At 44.0% G+C, this 20,497-nt stretch overlaps 1 protein-coding gene across 2 annotated transcripts in view; it reads left to right on the top strand.

The window, feature by feature from the left end:
* mdga2a (MAM domain containing glycosylphosphatidylinositol anchor 2a) overlaps positions 1-20,497 on the top strand; it is a 240,057-nt gene that overhangs the window by 95,652 nt on the left and 123,908 nt on the right. For both annotated transcript variants that reach the window (XM_052485831.1, XM_052485830.1), the window contains exons 4-6: positions 4,316-4,512; positions 12,693-12,825; positions 18,379-18,648. In XM_052485831.1, coding sequence (XP_052341791.1) covers positions 4,316-4,512; positions 12,693-12,825; positions 18,379-18,648 — 600 coding nt within the window. The remainder of the gene's footprint in view (positions 1-4,315; positions 4,513-12,692; positions 12,826-18,378; positions 18,649-20,497) is intronic.

The raw sequence follows: 20,497 nt of genomic DNA, 5'->3' as shown, positions 1-20,497 counted from the left end.
TGGCTTTTTGAAATACATTAAGGTCTAAAAAAGATAACCACCACAGGTAGGACATTGCAGCGAATTACATGTGCCATACACTCGCTTGAATGCCCCCCCCCCCAGTAAATAACTAAATCTACCTTACTCAGGACAAACCAGGTGTTAATTGCAGACAACAGCAGCCATTTCTCTGCGGATGCTGCCATCATATAAGAGACATTGCTGTCTGCCCCCCCCAGCTATGTGAAGTCCTGACAGTACACATAGCTGAAGAAAAGGATAGCTCTGAAACAGAAGGGGATTGTGATTTCCAGCAATACAGACTGAGGGTGCATTCCAAATGGCACCCTATTCCCTACATCGTGCACTACCTTTGGCCACGGTCCATAGGGCTCTGGTCCAAAGTAGTGCACTATATAGGGAATCGGATGCCATTTGGAATGCACATTTAGACGCTTGAAGTCCTGCTGCCGATTCCTACATTGCAAATGTGGAAAAGCAGCAACCACACCTCAGGAAGTGTGTATTAAATACCCACTGGACAAAAAAAACTGGTTGAATCAACATTGTTTCCACGCCATTTCAACCAAAAAAAAACATGTATGTGATGATGTTGAGTCAATGTGGATAACTGATTGGATATGCAAAAAGTAATCAATGTCAGAGGATTTCATCTTTCTTTCACCCGACGTTTAACCTAAATCCAACGTCATGGTTGATTTCACGTTGAATTCACATTAGCTGGCAACTCAACCAAATGTAAATAAAAACTAGACGTTGAACTGACGTCTGTGCCCAGTGGGGAGAGAGTTCACCCAAATTGCAAATCTAATTTTATGGCTATAGAAAATAGCTTGTGGACCCAGAGAGATAGCCACACATTGGTGTTCAGTTTGAATTCTCAACACTTTATAGTGTTTCATTTGTGCAGCCGTTTTAGGTCTTGAGAGACGGATTGGGTTCAGCATTTAGATGGTGAATTCATTAATCGTTCTAATTGCTCTGTTTATCAGGGCTGATAATTGCAAATTGACTGAAATGAAGCATTATGCAGATACTGCTAGTTTTAGTCCATCACATTACTGGTGTTTGCACACCTCACTCTCTCCAAAGCAGCGATTCAATTTCCAAATGTCAGAGGACAGACATAATGTATGGGTTTACTGTGGCAGGCTAGATGGATATACTTACCCTCTGTGGATGAGTTGTATCTGAACTAACCCTAACCCCTAGAAGCTTTACGCTGCAATCTTCCCCTTCCCCCCTTCTCCTTCAAAAGAGTCAGCTACAAATTCCTCAACCCCAACAAATGAGGTTGATCGAGTCAGCGTCTCCATGTTTGAAAATCCAGTGTGCCCCGGGAGCTGAAAAATACAAAAACAAGACAAATGTGGTGTGTCTGCACTCTGTTCTTCTGAGAGAAAGGAGAGAAGGAAAGGATAGATGGGTTACTGCTGAGATACAAGATAAATAAGAGGAGGAGATGGACAGTGGCAGACAACATTGCCAGGGGGAGACAATGAGCCACAGAGCCATTACCCCTGACTCGGAGATCAGAACCCTTGCTTATTGTCTCATGTGTGTTCCACTGGGGGAGTCTTTTATCCATCCTGCCCTCTTTGCTACACCAGCTGATCAAAGCAATGACACGTGTAGCTGTTTCGCTGCCATTCAGCGATGCTATGTTGGAATCCTTGCAGGTTGGTGATAAAGCACACGGATGACCCTGATAGAGGGTGTCTGACATCAAATTAGAAACTGTACGGACTAACTGACGTGGACTAAATCTACAAAGCCATTTTTATTATTAAAAAAAAGGCAAAGATGTTATAATGGTTTGTATAGGAAATGAGTCTGGCTCTGGACTGCCCGTGGCAGTAGTTAGTCGGCTGGTGGAAAACAGCTTTTTCAAGGTGCTTGTTTGCATCCCAAAGTAACCCATACTAGGTGGCTCTTCCGTGGAGCACTTTTTTGTCATTAGAGAGCTCTTATCAAAATCAATTTAAAAAAAAAGCTCCCTCTTGATTGGAGCGGGAGCTTTGGAGTCTAAGTGGTCCTTTTCACTGAAATTTGCCCCCCCCCCAAAAAAATAATCTAAGCACCTTAGTGCTGTGTGTGTGTGTGTGTGTGTGTGTGTGTGTGTGTGTGTGTGTGTGTGTGTGTGTGTGTGTGTGTGTGTGTGTGTGTGTGTGTGTGTGTGTGTGTGTGTGTGTGTGTGTGTGTGTGTGTGTGTTTAATTGACACTAGTGAATGGGGTTGAGGATTCCTGGCATTTTGGCCGTATAACAGAGAGTACAAAAGTGTCATTTTTATGTGGTTGTAGACTGTAGAAGTCAGGGATTCTCATTTTTGATGCTCTCCTGAAAAATATAAAGATATATACAGTGGGGAGTAGAAGTATTTGATACACTGCCGATTTTGCAGGTTTTCCTACTTACAAAGCATGTAGAGGTCTGTAATTTTTTTTATAATAGGTACACTTCAACTGTGAGAGACGGAATCTAAAACAAAAATCCAGAAAATCACATTGTATGATTTTTAAGTAATTCATTTGCATTTTATTGCATGACATAAGTATTTGATCACCTACCAACCAGTAAGAAGAGGCTCTCACAGACCTGTTAGTTTTTCTTTAAGAAGCCCTCCTGTTCTCCACTCATTACCTGTATTAACTGCACCTGTTTGAAATCGTTACCTGAATAAAAGACACCTGTCCACACACTCAATCAAACAGACTCCAACCTCTCCACAATGGCCAAGATCAGAGAGCTGTGTAAGCACATCAGGGATACAATTGTAGACCTGCACAAGGCTGGGATGGGCTACAGGACAATAGGCAAGCAGCTTGGTGAGAAGGCAACAACTGTTGGCGCAATTATTGGAAATGGAAGAAGTTCAAGATGACAGTCAATCACCCTCGGTCTGGGGCTCCATGCAAGATCTCACCTTGTGGGGCATCAATGATCATGAGGAAGGTGAGGGATCAGCCCAGAACTACACGGCAGGACCTGGTCAATGACCTGAAGAGTGCTGGGACCACAGTCTCAAAGAAAACCATTAGTAACACACTATGCCATCATGGATTAAAATCCTGCAGCGCACGCAAGGTCCCCCTGCTCAAGCCAGCACATGTCCAGGCCCGTCAGAAGTTTGCCATTGACCATCTGGATGATCCAGAGGAGGAATGGGGGAAGGCCATGTGGTCTGATGAGACAAAAATAGAGCTTTGTGGTCTAAACTCCACTCGCCGTGTTTGGAGAAAGAAGAAGGATGAGTACAACCCAAAAGAACACCATTCCAAACGTGAAGCATGGAGGTGGAAACATCATTCTTTGGGGATGCTTTTCTGAAAAGGGGACAGGACGACTGCACCATATTGAGGGGAGGATGGATGGGGCCATGTATCGTGAGATCTTGGCCAACAACCTCCTTCCCTCAGTAAGAGCATTGAAGATGGGTCGTGGCTGGGTCTTCCAGCATTACAATGACCCGAAACACACAGCCAGGGCAACTATAAGGAGTGGCTCCGTAAGAAGCATCTCAAGGTCCTGGAGAGGCCTAGCTAGACTCCAGACCTGAACCCAATAGACAATCTTTGGAGGGAGCTGAAAGTCCGTATTGCCCAGCGACAGCCCCGAAACCTGAAGGATCTGGAGAAGGTCTGTATGGAGGAGTGGGCCAAATTCCCTGCTGCAGTGTGTGCAAACCTGGTCAAGAACTACAGGAAACGTATCATCTCTGTAATTGCAAACAAAGGTTTCTGTACCAAATATTAAGTTCTGCTTTTCTGATGTATCAAAAACTTATTTCATGCAATAAAATGCAAATTCATTACTTAAAAATCATACAATGTGATTTTATGGATTTTTGTTTTAGATTCCATCTCTCACAGTTGAAGTGTACCTATGATAAAAAATACAGACCTCTACATGCTTTGTAAGTAGGAAAACCTGCAAAATCGGCAGTGTATCAAATACTTCTTCTCCCCACTGTATGTGTTTATATGATATTTCACACTGTATTGATATGGTATTTATAAGGGAATTACATTTGGCATAAAAACACATGTTTTTTCCTTCTTTTCATGCACTTTTAGCGTGAGTGCATCACAGGCTCCATTGATGAGCTTAAGGGGGAACATTTGATCGCAACAGATGACAACAACCACTTGAACCAGCACAGTTCATTAAATCTCAGCCACTGTACATAAATAGGTCCCTGGGACTAAGTAGATCATGTAATTGCACTTCATGCTTTGACCTTCACAAGTGTGTGGCAAACAAAGACTGCTTGGCGGCACCTTGATGCCATTGTTTCTATGTTCTTGCTCTAGATTTGGATGATCCCATTGTAACTGTCCACCAGAGCATCGGGGAGGCTAAGGAACAGTTCTACTATGAGAGGACGGTGTTCCTGCGCTGCATGGCTAACTCCAACCCCCCGGTGCGCTACAGCTGGAGGCGTGGCCAAGAATTCCTGTCCCAAGGCTCGGATAAGGGCGTGGAGATCTACGAGCCCTTCTTCACACAAGTAAGCCCAGAGTCCACACATGCTGCAACAGCTAGATCAGGGGTCTGCAACTCGTGGCCTGGGGGGCCAAATCCGTCCTGAGAGTTGCTTTCTTGTGGTCCCACTAGGGCTACGGCTGTCACGAAATTTCGTCAGCCAGTGATTGTCAAGCAAATAACTGTCGGGTCTCATGGTAATTGACCGTTAATTAATATAAACACATTTAGCATCTCCTGGTTTCCATATACAGCCTACAAGCCACTGATGCAGATCTTTGGAACATCTACATTTTAAAAAGTCTAATAAATCCATGTAATATAGCCTAGACCTTCACAATAAATACATTATTTATTTTAGACATATCTAAAAAAGCATGATATGAAGAAAATATATATATAAAATATATTATATTTCAGAATAGCATACTCTGAGTTGTCCTCCTGTTAGGTCCTGATGTGGCTATGTCAAAATGTCTGTGGGCTACGGTAGTTCATTTAGCAGACAATATTTGCTTAGAACTCCATTGCATTATTTTATATTATTTTATAGTATGAAGAATACAATTGAACAAAGCTGAATAAACAATTTGAGGGAGTGCGCACATGCAGCTTTTCTGTGTTGAGCGGTTAACAAAGAAATAGGTCCTCCTATATTCTTAATTTAGGGTTATTAATATAACTTTAGTTGTTCTACAAACGTTGGGCTATATGTTTGAATTTTCAATACATTCTAAGGCTGCATGATGCGACTCTAAAGATGATTTTTTAAAAAGTAGCTTGAAAGGCATGAGCTCTGCTTAGTTTTTTTGTGCAGGCTGTACACACTTCATTAGTCTCTCATTCACAATTTGACAAGCACTTGATAATGCCTCGAACTTCACTGCGGCATTCTTTGTGGCCTTAATGCACCCGCAAAAAATCTATGCCTTTTGTGGCCGTTGTTTCCTTGGTCCGTAGTGCTGCGTTGTGCCTGAGTACTGAACGCTCTGAAGCACCTCTCACTCACATGGCACTCCATCACGTGATCGGGTCTTTCTCACAGGCTACAAGTGAAGACAGACATATCGGGTACGCAACTGCACATGTCTTCATCCATTTCCGAGGTGCATATGGAAGATATTGGAAGAACTATCCACATTTACTTTTCGTCAGCCAACAAGAAGAGTAGGCCTAACAAACAGCAAAAGCACTAGCCTATGTCAAAATACTATCCCCCATAGTACAAAAGTTGACTTATTCTATTCTGTGCGAGAAATATATTTTCCAAACATAGTCTGGGACAGTTGTGGGATGCAGTAGATCCCAAATGAATACTAACACTAGCATTAAAAATAAATGTTTAGCTTAAAATGTTGATAAACTATTAGGCTATTTCTTCATATTATAAGCGCAGCAATGCGCACATGGTAGTAGGCTATAAGCGCAAATGTTCCGTTAGCGGGAAAACACCATTATCAAAAGTGACAATGTGATTATGCAAATGTGCTTTTATTATAAAGGTGCATTTATTTATATGGTGAAAATTAACTTCCCAAACTTGAAACTCACACACTGCTTATGTATGTCAGTTAGGCTCTACCCCCCCTTATAAAGCGGATTAATGTGCATAATTTTAAGAAGTTATTTGGCCACTTTAGTTGTGATACAAACATCAAAACATAGCCTATGGGCTAGGCTACATGAGGTGTGTGACTATAATTATAAAAAGTTGCAAAACAAAGGCTTTGTTTCTTATGCTGGGCATCATTCTAGGCTAATATTGTCATCCATCACACAATTCTTGATTTAATCTTGTCTTTGCATATACTAAATAATATACAGTACCAGTCAAAAGTTTGGACACCTATTCATTCCATGGTTTTTCTTAATTTTTTACTATTTTGTACATTGTAGAATAATAGTGAAGACATCAAAACTATGAAATAACACATGGAATCAGGTAGTAACCAAAAAAGTGCTAAACAAATCAAAATACATTGCCTTTCAAAAGTTTGGGGTCACTTAGAAATGTCCTTGTATAAAAAAAAAAAGAAAATAACATTTTAGGTCCAATAATAACGTAAAATATATCTGAAATACAGTGTAGATGTTAATGTTGCACATTTATTATTATTTTTTATATCACCTTTATTTAACCAGGCAGGCCAGTTGAGAACAAGTTCTCTCTCATTTACAACTGCGACCTGGCCAAGATGAAGCAAAGCAGTGGGACACAAACAACACAGTTACACATGGAATAGACAAACGTACAGTCAATAACACAATAGAAAAAAGTCTATATACAGTGTGTGCAAATGGCGTGAGGAGGTAAGGCAATAAATAGGCCGTAGTAGCTTATAAGAGACTTATAGATGACCTGGAGCCAGTGGGTCTGGCAACGAATATGTAGTGAGGGCCAGCCGACGTGAGCATACAGGTCGCAGTGGTGGGTGGTATATGGGGCTTTGGTGACAAAACGCATGTCACTGTGATAGACTGCATCCAGTTTGCTGAGTAGAGTGTTGGAGGCTATTTTGTAAATGACATCGCCGAAATCGAGGATCGGTAGGATAGTCCGTTTTACGAGGGTATGTTTGGCGGCGTGAGTGAATGAGACTTTGTTGCGAAATAGGAAGCCGATTCTAGATTTAATTTTGGATTGGAGATGTTTAATATGAGTCAGGAATGACAGTTTAGTCATTAGGTATTTGTAGTTGTCCACATATTCTAAGTCAGAACCGTCCAGAGTAGTGATGCTAGTCGGGCGGGCGGGTGCGGGCAGCGATCGGTTGAAAAGCATGCATTTAGTTTTACTAGCGTTTAAGAGCAGTTGGAGGCCACGGAAGGAGTGTTGTATGGCATTGAAGCTCGTTTGGAGGTTTGTTAACACAGTGTCCAAAGAAGGGACAGATGTATACAGAATGGTGTCGTCTGCGTAGAGGTGGATCAGGGAATCACCAGCAGCAATAGCGACATTGTTGATATATACAGAGTAAGAGTCGGCCTGAGAATTGAACCCTGTGGCACCCCCATACAGACTGCCAGAGGTCCGGACAACAGGCCCTCCGATTTGACACACTGAACTCCATCTGAGAAGTAGTTGGTGAACCAGGCGAGGCAGTCATTTGAGATTCCAAGGCTGTTGAGTCTGCCAATAAGAATGCGGTGATTGACAGAGTCGAATGCCTTGTTCAGGTCGATGAAGACGGCTGCACAGTACTGTCTTTTATCGATGGCGGTTATGATATCGTTTAATTTCTTTAGCGTGGCTGAGGTGCACCCATGACCAGCTCGGAAACCGGATTGCACAGCGGAGAAGGTACGGTGCGATTCGAAATGGTCAGTGATCTGTTTATTAACTTGCTTTTTGACAAGTTTAGAAAGAGTTTTGAAAGGCAGGGCAGGATGGATTTAGATCTGTAACAGTTTGGGTCTAGAGTGTCACCCCCTTTGAAGAGGTGGATGACCGCAGCAGCTTTCCAATCTTTAGGGATCTCGAACGATACGAAAGAGAAGTTGAACAGACTGTTAATAGTGGTTGCAACAATGGCTGCGGATAATTTTAGAAAGAGGGTCCAGATTGTCTAGCCCACCGGATTTGTACGGGTCCAGGTTTTGCAGTTCTTTCAGAACATCTGCTATCTGGATTTGGGTGAAGGAGAAGCTGGGAGGCTTGGGCAAGTAGCTGCGGGGGGTGCGGAGCTGTTGGCCGGGGTAGGAGTAGCCAGGCGGAAAGCATGGCCAGCATGACTTCCCTGAAAAATGCATATCGCTGGGACTATACGATGCTAGTGCAGTTCGCCACAGGATGTGTTTGTGCTGGTCGAGGGCAGTCAGGTCTGGAGTGAACCAAGGGCTATATCTGTTTTTAGTTCTACATTTTTTGAAAGGGCATGCTTATTTAAGATGGTGAGGAAAGCACTTTTTAAAGAACAACCATGAATCCTCTACCGACGGGATGAGGTCAATATCCTTCCAGTATACCCGGGCCAGGTCGATTAGAAAAGCCTGCTCGAAGAATTGTTTTAGGGAGTGTTTGAAAATAAAGGAGAGCCGCACACTCTAAGAGCTCAAGTGCAAAAATGTAATGTCCAATGTTTCGACAGGCAAGCTGTCTTCGTCAGTGTATAATCACAAACATTGCAGGGTGACTCGTTTATATAGTGCCAAAAGACATACACAGGTTTCTGTAATCATGGCCAAGTATGGCCTAATATCATTGGTTAATTGTCAAATATTAAAATGACGTGCAAAGAACAACCTACAAAAAACAAATGGATAGCATACGATCATAGATTCAATTTAGACTACATAAGCCTACAAACAATTACAATGGCAAAGTCACAAAAATCACAAGAATGGCTGCTGATCAAAGTCTACATTGAGACCGAAGGGTGCAAGGGTCTTTCTATTCTGGTTAGGGCCAGTTTGCGCTGTTCTGTGAAGGGAGTAATACACAGCATTGTACGAGATCTTGACTTTCTTGGCAATTTCACGCATGGAATAGCCTTCATTTCTCAGTACAAGAATAGAATGACAAATTTCAGAAGAAAGGTCATTGGGTTCGCGCCCAGGCTCTGTCGTAACCGGCCGCAACCGGGAGGTCCGTGGGGCGGCGCACAATTGGCATAGCGTCGTCCGGGTTAGGGAGGGCTTGGCCATTAGGGATATCCTTGTCTCATCGCGCACCAGCGACTCCTGTGGCGGGCCGGGCGCAGTGTGCGCCAACCAAGGTTGCCAGGTGCACGGTGTTTCCTCCGACACATTGGTGCAGCTGGCTTCCGGGTTGGATGCGCGCTGTGTATCGGAGGACGCATGACTTTCAACCTTCGTCTCTCCCGAGCCCGTACGGGAGTTGTAGCGATGAGACAAGATAGTAGCTACTAACAATTGGATACCACAAAATTGGGGAGAAAAAGGGGAGAAAATGTAAAAAAGAAAGAAAAAAAAGGTTCATTGTTTCTGGCCATTTTGAGCCCGTAATCAAACCCACAAATGCCAGATACTCACGTAGTCTAAAGAAGGCCAGTTTTATTGCTTCTTTAATCAGAACAACAGTTTTCAGCTGTGCTACTATAACATAATTGCAAAAGGGTTTTCTAATGATCAATTAGCCTTTTAAAATGATAAACTTGTATTAGCTAACACAACGTGCCATTGGAACACAGGGGGGATGGTTGCTGATAATAGGTCTCTGTACGCCTATGTAGATATTCCATTAAAATATCAGCCTTTTCCAGCTACAATAGTCATTTACAACATTAACAATGTCTATACTGTATTTCTGATCAATTTGATGTTATTTTAATGGACAAAAAATGTGCTTTTCTTTCCAAAACAAGGACATTTCTAAGTGACCCCAAACTTTTGAACGGTAGTGTATACTTTAAATGTGAGATTTTTCAAAGTAGCCACGCTTTGCCGTGATGTTTAAAGCTGTCATCAAGACAAAGAAAAACCCTTCAATGAGTAGGTGGGTCAAAACCTTTGACTGGTACTGTAGGTGTGAAATTTGTTTGGATTTAGAATGGACCATCTTCATGCACCTGTCTTGAAACGGGTAGCCTTTTGTCATCTATGCACTTAAATAGCGAACGGAGAGCACTTGTTCTGTGGTTAATTTTCATGCCAGCCAGGTAGGCTGTGCTCCTGTTGTAAAGATAAACAATGTGCGTAATATTAGGAAAGTTGAGAAATAAATATGGTAAGCTGATGGGTTCCTCCTTTTTTTAGTAGAGGCCATCACTCTGTTTTCTCGCACAATTGCATAGCCTATCGAAATGTTGTGCAACATGAGCTCATGGGCTCTCATGAAGTGTTTGATTAGATTTGCATTGATGTCAGAGTGATTAGAGGGACAATAGAGTGCTGAGTACCAGGTAGTTAGCAAGTTTGGTAGGCTACTAATGACCGTGAGCAACATCACAGCTTGGAGAAGAGAAGCCTAATTACCGTGACCAAACAGTCATGTGGAATTTGACTACCTCCATGACTCGTGACCGCCGATGAGGGGGTAATACGGTCACCGTAACAGCCCTATGTCCAACAGACCTATTGGAATCAGGGCCTCAGGAGGACTTTTCTGGCCTTCAGGTAATTTGAGTTTGAGACCCTAGATAGATCAAACAACCCATCCCTCTGATCAGCATTTTAGCTATTAAGGAACTCCTAAGTCATTACTTTTCATGCATATTTTTTTAGATCAGACTAAGTGTGTTTACCTCCTTCACAGCATTTGGAACGTCTCCCATTGGAACCCTTGAATCCCAAATGGGATGATGTTTCGTGAGGGCAATTTCTGTGAAAGGTTGGAAAATGGCATCTGCCTTTTCAAAACATGTCATCTAATCTCTTCTCTTTTTGCAAAGTAATCTTCGTTGACAGGAGAGATAAGAGCATTTTACCAATGAGTCGTATGTCTGACGTTCCTGGGGGCCTCCCGAGTGGCACAGCAGTCTAAGGTACTGCATTGCAGTGCTTGAGGTGTCACTACAGACCCGGGTTCGATCCCAGGCTATGTCACAACTGGCCATGACCGGGAGTCCCATAGGCCGAAGCACAATTGGCCCAGCGTCGTCTGGGTTAGGGGAGGGTTCGGACAGGGGGGTTTCTTGCGTTCTAGCGACTCCTTATGGCGGGCCGGGTGCCTGCAGGCTGACATGGGTCGTCAGTTGAACGGTGTTTCCTCCGACACATTGGTGCAGCTGACTTCCGGGTTAAGCGGGTGAGTGTTAAGGAGTGTGGTTTGGCAGGTCATGTTTCGGAGGACGCATGACTTGACCCTCTCCTCTACTGAGCCCGTTGGGGAGTTTCAGCAATGAGACAAGATAGTCATTGAAATTGGGAGAAAAAAAATTGTAAAATACCAACAACAACTAAAAATATTCCTGGTAAATGTGGGTTAGGTGTGCGACATAAAACAAAAAAAATACACAGAATTGAGTTAGAGAAATAACTAGTGTCTCCAATGCACTGTAATTTCAATGCACTTTTATGACTCAAAGAAGAGTCTTCAACTACATATAAGGTGCTTTTTTGAGCTCTCCTAGCTGTGCCGTTGAGGAACGAGACCAAGTACACTTGTAGCTGTTTTGTTTGGAACACAACCCTGCATCCCAGCCATCACACAATTACTGTTGTTTACTGAATCCAAAAATGGTCCATTATAAATAACAATCTGGGTGAACATATTTTGCATGCCTGTTCTATTGCCAACACGATCAACTAAGTTATGAAATATGATATTGCAGTGTTAGGCTTTTACAATGCAATTCAGGGAAACTGATCATAATTCTGGTGCGCGTAGTTCAGTTATGAGGGCATTCAGGTACGTGTGCCGCGGCAAATGTTCTCCTCAATGGACAAACAGGCTCATTGTGTTCAGAACAACCCAGGGTATGACTCCATGTCATCTTGGAACTTTACATCAAACATAGTGATCATAAATGTTGACACTGTATATGAGAAGTTTTATGATATGTAAATGTGATGTGCATCAAACATCAAAGCGGTATTTATTATAATACTCAATGTCTAATTTTCAAAATACATTGAGTCCTCTTAAGTTACAGCATTTCCCTCACTCAGACAGCAAAACATTTGCGAAATTTGGGAAGAGGGAACGGCTCAGAACGGCTGTCAGTCAAAACCCGTACATCGCCAGAGCTCTGGCGTTATGTATATCATGTTGGTGTCCAGCCACTGTGTTTCCCATATATGCCATTTTCAACCAGTATATGGGTACGAGTCTAAAGGGTTAAAAAATACTTACTAGTCGCCCAAGTACTGGAGCATGCCTTTAAGAACATAAGTAACATAAGTAGCATATTGGAAGTATGTTGCCAGTGCCACAAAGATGGAGGTATACACGAGGGCAGACAAAACAGCTGTTGTTGGTAAAATAATTGATGTGTGTATTAATAGCACATGTATGCATCGTGACATTTGTTCCAAGCACACCGTTTCAAGCACATCCAAATAGACAGCTAATGAACTTAATGAATTGGAAAGCTTGGTATAAAGATACTACTCCTCGTTTGAAGACGGGGAATGAGCTCATTGTTGAAACGCTGCCAAGGAAGCTCTTTGATGTGTGTGAGATGAAGAGACGAGGTCAATACCACTGCTATCTTACCCTTTTGTAAGACACATTAAGAGCGAGAGGCCTGGGCAAGGCGGTGCAGCACAAGGTGGTGCAACACTGTGTTTCTTTCTGAGTTGCAGGGGGAGACCAAGATTCTAAAGCTGAAGAACCTTCGACCTCAGGATTATGCCAACTACAGCTGTATCGCCTCGGTCCGGAATGTGTGTGGTATCACCAACAAGAATGTCCTCTTCAAACTCTCCAACAAAACAGGTAAAGCTTTGGGGCGGCTGAGAACCCTGCTTCGTATTGTTTAGCACTCAAACTTCAAGGATCCACTAGTTCCGCCATGAATAGCAATAAGCACCCGTTGTCTCTCTTAATTATAGTCAATTCATCCCGGCTTTGTCCAAAACCTCTCCATTACAGCAAGTAGATCTGCAGCAAGGAGACAGGTGACTCAATTTACAACCAAATTAAGTGACGGTAATTTAAAAAGGACTGCAGGTACTTGACACTAGAAACACAATTTGTGACTTTTAAGAGGTCCGGGGCCACTAGATTAGGCCCCATCCTTCCTTACCTTCTCCTGAGGTGGGAAGATTTAGCTGAGATTTAGATTTGGTTGCGTAGTAGCAGTTGTCCTCTCCGTTGGCCAGATGTCTCCACTTTAACCCCTGATTGCTCTCCAAGTTCCCCTAGGGGACACGTCCATTCATGTTCCGGGGTTATACAGTGCATTCGGAAAGTATTCAGACCCCTTGACTTTGTCCACATTTTGTTACGTTACAGATTCATTCTAAAATTAAATCATTTTTTCTCCCCTCATCAATCTACACACAATACCCCATAACAAAGAAAAAACTAGATTTGAGACATTTTTTCAAATGATCACATTTACATAACTATTCATACCCTTTACTCAGTACTTTGTTGAAGCATATTTGACAGTGATTACAGCCTTGAGTCATCTTGGGTATGACGCTACAAGCTTGGCATCCCTGTATTTGGGGTGTTTCTCACATTCTTCTCTTCAGATCCTCTCAAGCGCTGTCAGGTTGGATTGGAGCGTCGCTGCAAAGCTCCAGAGATGTTTGATCGGGTTCGAGTCTGGGCTCTGGCTGGGCCACTCAAGGACATTCAGAGAATTGTCCCAAAGTCACTCTTGCTTTGTCTTGGCTGTGTGCTTAGGGTGATTGTCCTGTTGGAAGGTGAACTTCATGCGGGCTGTCATGTGCCTTGGCCACTCTACCATAAAGGCCTGATTGGTGGAGTGCTGCAGAGATTGTTGTCCCCCTGGAAGATTCTCCCATCTCCACAGAGGAACTCTGGAGCTCTGTCAGAGTGACCATCGGGTTCTTGGTCACCTTCCTGACCAAGGCCCTTCTCCCCTGATTGCTCAGTTGGGGGTAAAAGCAGTTTAGTGTCTTTTGGTCCTAGACTTGGCGCTCCAATACCGCTTGCCATGCGGTAGCAGAGAGAACAGTCTATGACTGGGGTGGCTGGTGTCTTTGACCATTTTTAGGGCCTTCCTCTGACACCGCCTGGTGATGAGGTCCTGGATGGCAGGCAGCTGAGCTCCAGTGATGTACTGGGCCATACGCACTAGCCTCTGTAGTGCCTTGCGGTCGGAGGCAGAGCAGTTGCCGTACCAGGCAGTGATGCAACCAATGATGATGATGCTCTCGATGTTGCAGTTGTAGAACTTTTTGAGGATCTGAGGACCCATGCCAAGTCTTTTCAGTCTCCCGAGGGGGAATAGGTTTTGTCGTGCCCTCTTAATGACTCTTGGTGTGTTTGGACCATTCTAGTTTGTTGGTGATGTGGACACCAAGGAACTTGAAGCTCTCAACCTGCTCCACTACAGTCCCGTTGATGACAATGGGTGCGTTCTCCTTTTCCTGTAGTCCACCATCATCTCCTTTGTCTTGATCACGTTGAGGGATAAGTTGTTATTCTGGCACCACCCGGCCAGGTCTCTGACCTCCACCCTATAGGCTGCCTCGACGTTTTCGGTGATCAGGCCTACCACTGTTGTGTCGTCTGCAAACTTAATTATGGTGTCGTGCCTGGCCATGCAGTTGTGGGTGAACAGGGAGTACAGGAGAGGGGACTGATGGGCTCCAGTGTTGAGGATCAGTGTGGCAGATGTGTTGCCTCCTATCCTCACCACCTGGGGGCGGCCCGTCAGGAAGTCCAGGATCCAGTTGCAGAGGGAGGTGTTTAGTCCCAGGATCCTTAGCTTAGTTATGAGCTTTGAGGGCATCATTGTGTTGAACGCTGAGCTGTAGTCAATGAACAGCATTCTCACGTAGGTGTTCCTTTTGTCCAGGTGGGAAAGGGCAGTGTGGAGTGCAATAGAGATTGCATCATCTGTGAATCTGTTTGAGCAGTATGTAAATTGGAGTGGGTCTAGAGTTTCTGGGATAATTGTGTTAATGTGAGCCATGACCAGCCTTTCAAAGCACTTCATGGCTATGGATGTGAGTGCTACGGGTCTGTAGTCATTTAGGCAGGTTGCCTTTGTGTTCTTGGGCACAAGGACTATGGTGGTCTGCTTGAAACATGTTGGTATTACAGACTCAATCAGGGACATGTTGAAAATGTCGGTGAAGACACCTGCCAGTTGGTCAGCACATGCCCAGAGCACACGTCCTGGTAATTCATCTGGCCCAGCGGCCTTGTAAATGTTGACCTGTTTAAAGTCGTCCGCAATAGCCGTCCGGAACAGCTGATGCTCTCATGCATGCCTCGGTGTTGCTTGCCTCGAAGCTAGCATAGAAGTGATTTAGGTTGTCTGGTAGGCTCGTGTCACAGGGCAGCTCGCAGCTGTGCTTCCCTTTGTAGTCTAGTAGTTTGCAAGCCCTGCCACATCCGACGGGCGTCAGAGCTGGTGTAGTACGATTCTGTATTGACGCTTTGCCTGTGTCATGGTTCGTCGGAGGCCATAGCGGGATTTCTTATTAGCTTCCGGGTTAGAGTCCCGCACCTTGAAAGCGGCAGCTCTACCCTTTAGCTCAGTGCGAATATTGCCTGTAATCCATGGCTTCTGTTTGGGGTATCCTCTAGGTCTTGGTGGTTCCAAACTTCTTCCAGTTAAGAATAATGGAGGCCACTGTGTTCTTGGGGACTGTCAATGCAGCAGACATTGTTTGGTACCCTTCCCCAGATCTGTGCCTCGACACAATCCTGTCTCGGAGCTCTACTGACATTCCTTCGACCTCATGGTCGACATGCACTGACATGCACTGTCAACTGTGGGACCTTATGTAGACAGGTGTGTGCCTTTCCAAATTATGTCGAATTAATTTAATTCACCACAGGTGGACTCCAATCAAGGATGATCAATGAAAACAGGATGCACCTGAGCTCAATTTCGAATCTCATTGCAAAGGGTCTGAATACTTATGTAAATAAGGTATTTCTGTTTATTTTATTTTTAATAACATTTGCAAAAATGTCCAAAAACCTGTTTTAGCTTTGTAATTATGGGGTATTGTCTGTGTATTGATGAGGGGGAAAAAATGATTTATCAATTTTAGAATAAGGGTCTTATGTAGCAGAATGTGAAAAATTGAAAGGGTCTGAATTCTTTCCGAATGCACTGTATATTCCATATTCCTAAGTAAATACTCCGTGGCCCCCTAGCGCTGCTCTGTGGTTCCCTCAACGCCTGTTGTTGTTCCCCAATGATGACCTTTGGCCATTCTGCGATCTTCATTTTTTTCTCTGATGCTTACAGCCACACATAAGACCAATAATGATAAAGGTCCCAATACACCGCCCTGCATGTTTCCTGCTCTGGCCCTTTCCCCCGCAAACCACATTGATTGAACTTACAGTGTACGTCAGCAGGCTAGCTTATGCCATGCTCGTATATACATGTAATCCCACTACTTGGAATGGAGAAGCCATGTGCCTATGGATATTCCAGCCTGCACATTTTGGTTTCTTGGATGTTGTGGGAACGTACGTTTTTGGTTTTCTATTAGTTCTGGGAACGAAGCCATATGTTTCCTGACCGGTAAAACGGAATGTTTTTTAAACATTCTGACAATGTAACAGAAAAGGTTCTGAGAACGTTTTACTATGGTTCACTGAAAGTTTTCCTAGGGGATTTTATTTACATTCTGAGAATGGAAATTCTGAGAACATTCTCTAAATGTTGTGAATGTTTTAAATGAAATGTAAAGGCTTTTTGGAGGTTTTTGAATAACTTCCTTAAAAATGTTCACTGAATGTTTCAATAAGACTGCTAGCTTAGTTTAACTCGTTTGAACTCCAAGCATAGATGGGACACGTGGAAATATATTTCTTAGGCATTTTATTGTGACACAACATCAGTGAGATTTAAACATATGCTCTTCTGTTCTATATCCGTGGAATTAGTCCACTGCGCCACAAGGATGGAGCTAGCAATCCTTTTTTTTTTACTCATACAAAGCTGTTCATTGTAGTCTATTCAAACAGACCCCATTTTAAAGGAAACAAGCACTCATTAAATCAAGTGAACACACCTGAACACACTGAACAGGATGTAGGATAGAGAGTTTTGTTGACGCTGAGAATGGAATGAACATTCTTCGAACATTCTCTGAATGTTACTAACGTTTTTTTTAAATTGCAAAAGAAGAAAGTTCTCTGAATGTTCTGAGAATATTACTTTAAATAGAACCATGAGGAAACCTGTTGGAAACGTTATGCTGAAGTACTGAAATTCCCACAAAAGAACAATGTTTCTTAAGGTTCTCTGAACATTCTGTGAACATGATGAAACCTGTATGATACGTTATACGTTAGGAAACCATTCCCAGACCCCTGTGGGAAGGTTTAGATGCAAAATAACCATTAGACAACCATGCTCACACCAAGCTCTAAGAAACATATGGTTCTCAGAACATTATGTGTTAGCTGGGTTATGAGCTTACACCCTAATACCAACTATATAGCTACACTATAGAACCAAATGTCAACTAGGATATTGGTTTTCAGGAAACAGAAAAATCATGATTGACTTTCTATCAGATTGGACGTTGTGACAAAGGTACCATTTCAGAGCATCATTAAGAGGTAAATACTACTCGGTGTTCAGCAGTTACAGTACCTATTGACTTGTTTGTTGACTATTGACACCTTTCCCAGGGACAGAGGTACGTAAACATACAGTAAATGGTATTGTAATGTGGGATGTGACAAATAACGAGGAACAATTGTTCCGCTGATTTATCGTCCCTGATTATTTGTACAGATTTCACAGTTGTGCGCATTTGAATTTCGAAATGGAGGGGACATTTGGCCGAAACACATAAAGAGAGAGAGAGGGTGGAGCTATTTCCCTGCTTCCGCCACTAATTCTAGTTTCACTTTTCATACCTCTCATCTAAAGAACCTAATTGAGTTGCTGGCGGGTGATTTTAATTACGTTTTTTTCCCAAGATAACTTATTAACATTGACACAGACATAAAAAATGTTTAAAAAAATTGGATTTAAAAAAACAAAACTGGTACAAATACACCTTATGGAACAGCAAGGACCATGAAGAGACACACATACAGGTGCAGACACACGCATAAGCACTAGCACTCACACTCTACACACACGTACATTAATATTGTTTTATGGTGGTATTGTACATTTTGTATTGTAGATATGTAGTGGTGTAATAGTGTTACATGATGTAATGTTTGATCTTGTGTTTTATATGTAATGTAAGTGCCTTAATGTGTTTGGACCCCAGGAAGACTAGCTGCTGCCTTGGCAACAGCTAATGAGGATCCCTAATAAATACAAATATAATGTTTTCAATTTTAATCTTGTGTTTTCAGCATCCCCCACCATTAAGCTGCTGGTGGAGGACCCCATCGTGGTGAACCCCGGGCAGACCGTGACCCTGGTGTGTGTGACCTCTGGGGGTGATCCCACACCCACACTTACCTGGGTGCACAGCGCAGACGAGCTGCCCAAGAAGAGAGTCCTTAACGGAGGGACCCTCACGTTGCCCGCCATCTCCATAGAAGAAGCAGGCGTTTACAGCTGTGTGGCCAGCAACAACGTGGGCAACCCGGCTAAGAAGTCTACCACCATTGTGGTCCGAGGTAAGGCCTTGGAGGTGTAGGGTAATAGGTTGATCTCAGATAAGCCCTCAATTATTGCCATTTATACCGGATAAGCTCCCAAAATATTCCTTAGGTAGCCTAAGGAAAAGCCTAGCTACGATGATCCAAGGGCCAAACTTTCACATCATTCACACATTGAGGTCAATGGAAGATTTACACAAACACTGAAGTTACATTCACACATATCTCAAGTTAGAATTCAGGCCTAATAAATTACCCAAGGTAGTATCCATCTAAAAGGTCATATCAGATGTTTATTGTTACATTTACATTTTACATTTAAGTCATTTAGCAGACGCTCTTATCCAGAGCGACTTACAAATTGGTGCATTCACCTTATGACATCCAGTAGAACAGCCACTTTACAATAGTGCATCTAAACCTTTTAAGGGGGGAGGGGGTGAGAAGGATTACTTATCCTATCCTAGGTATTCCTTAAAGAGGTGGGGTTTCAGGTGTCTCCGGAAGGTGGTGATTGACTCCGCTGTCCTGGCGTCGTGAGGGAGTGTGTTCCACCATTGGGGAGCCAGAGCAGCGAACAGTTTTGACTGGGCTGAGAGGGAACTGTACTTCCTCAGTGGTAGGGAGGCGAGCAGGCCAGAGGTGGATGAACGCAGTGCCCTTGTTTGGGTGTAGGGCCTGATCAGAGCCTGGAGGTACTGAGGTGCCGTTCCCCTCACAGCTCCGTAGGCAAGCACCATGGTCTTGTAGCGGATGCGAGCTTCAACTGGAAGCCAGTGGAGAGAGCGGAGGAGCGGGGTGACGTGAGAGAACTTGGGAAGGTTGAACACCAGACGGGCTGCGGCGTTCTGGATGAGTTGTAGGGGTTTAATGGCACAGGCAGGGAGCCCAGCCAACAGCGAGTTGCAGTAATCCAGACGGGAGATGACAAGTGCCTGGATTAGGACCTGCGCCGCTTCCTGTGTGAGGCAGGGTCGTACTCTGCGGATGTTGTAGAGCATGAACCTACAGGAACGGGCCACCGCCTTGATGTTAGTTGAGAACGACAGGGTGTTGTCCAGGATCACGCCAAGGTTCTTAGCGCTCTGGGAGGAGGACACAATGGAGTTGTCAACCGTGATGGCGAGATCATGGAACGGGCAGTCCTTCCCCGGGAGGAAGAGCAGCTCCGTCTTGCCGAGGTTCAGCTTGAGGTGGTGATCCGTCATCCACACAGATATGTCTGCCAGACATGCAGAGATGCGATTCGCCACCTGGTCATCAGAAGGGGGAAAGGAGAAGATTAATTGTGTGTCGTCTGCATAGCAATGATAGGAGAGACCATGTGAGGTTATGACAGAGCCAAGTGACTTGGTGTATAGCGAGAATAGGAGAGGGCCTAGAACAGAGCCCTGGGGGACACCAGTGGTGAGAGCGCGTGGTGAGGAGACAGATTCTCGCCACGCCACCTGGTAGGAGCGACCTGTCAGGTAGGACGCAATCCAAGCGTGGGCCGCGCCGGAGATGCCCAACTCGGAGAGGTTGGAGAGGAGGATCTGATGGTTCACAGTATCGAAGGCAGCCGATAGGTCTAGAAGGATGAGAGCAGAGGAGAGAGAGTTAGCTTTAGCAGTGCGGAGCGCCTCCGTGATACAGAGAAGAGCAGTCTCAGTTGAATGACTAGTCTTGAAACCTGACTGATTTGGATCAAGAAGGTCATTCTGAGAGAGATAGCGGGAGAGCTGGCCAAGGACGGCACGTTCAAGAGTTTTGGAGAGAAAAGAAAGAAGGGATACTGGTCTGTAGTTGTTGACATCGGAGGGATCGAGTGTAGGTTTTTTCAGAAGGGGTGCAACTCTCGCTCTCTTGAAGACGGAAGGGACGTAGC

Source organism: Oncorhynchus keta, chromosome 29 (genome assembly GCF_023373465.1).
Source record: "Oncorhynchus keta strain PuntledgeMale-10-30-2019 chromosome 29, Oket_V2, whole genome shotgun sequence".
Lineage (NCBI taxonomy): Eukaryota > Metazoa > Chordata > Actinopteri > Salmoniformes > Salmonidae > Oncorhynchus > Oncorhynchus keta.
Note: the sequence above shows the minus strand (reverse complement) of the source record. Positions and strands in the feature narration are given on the sequence as shown.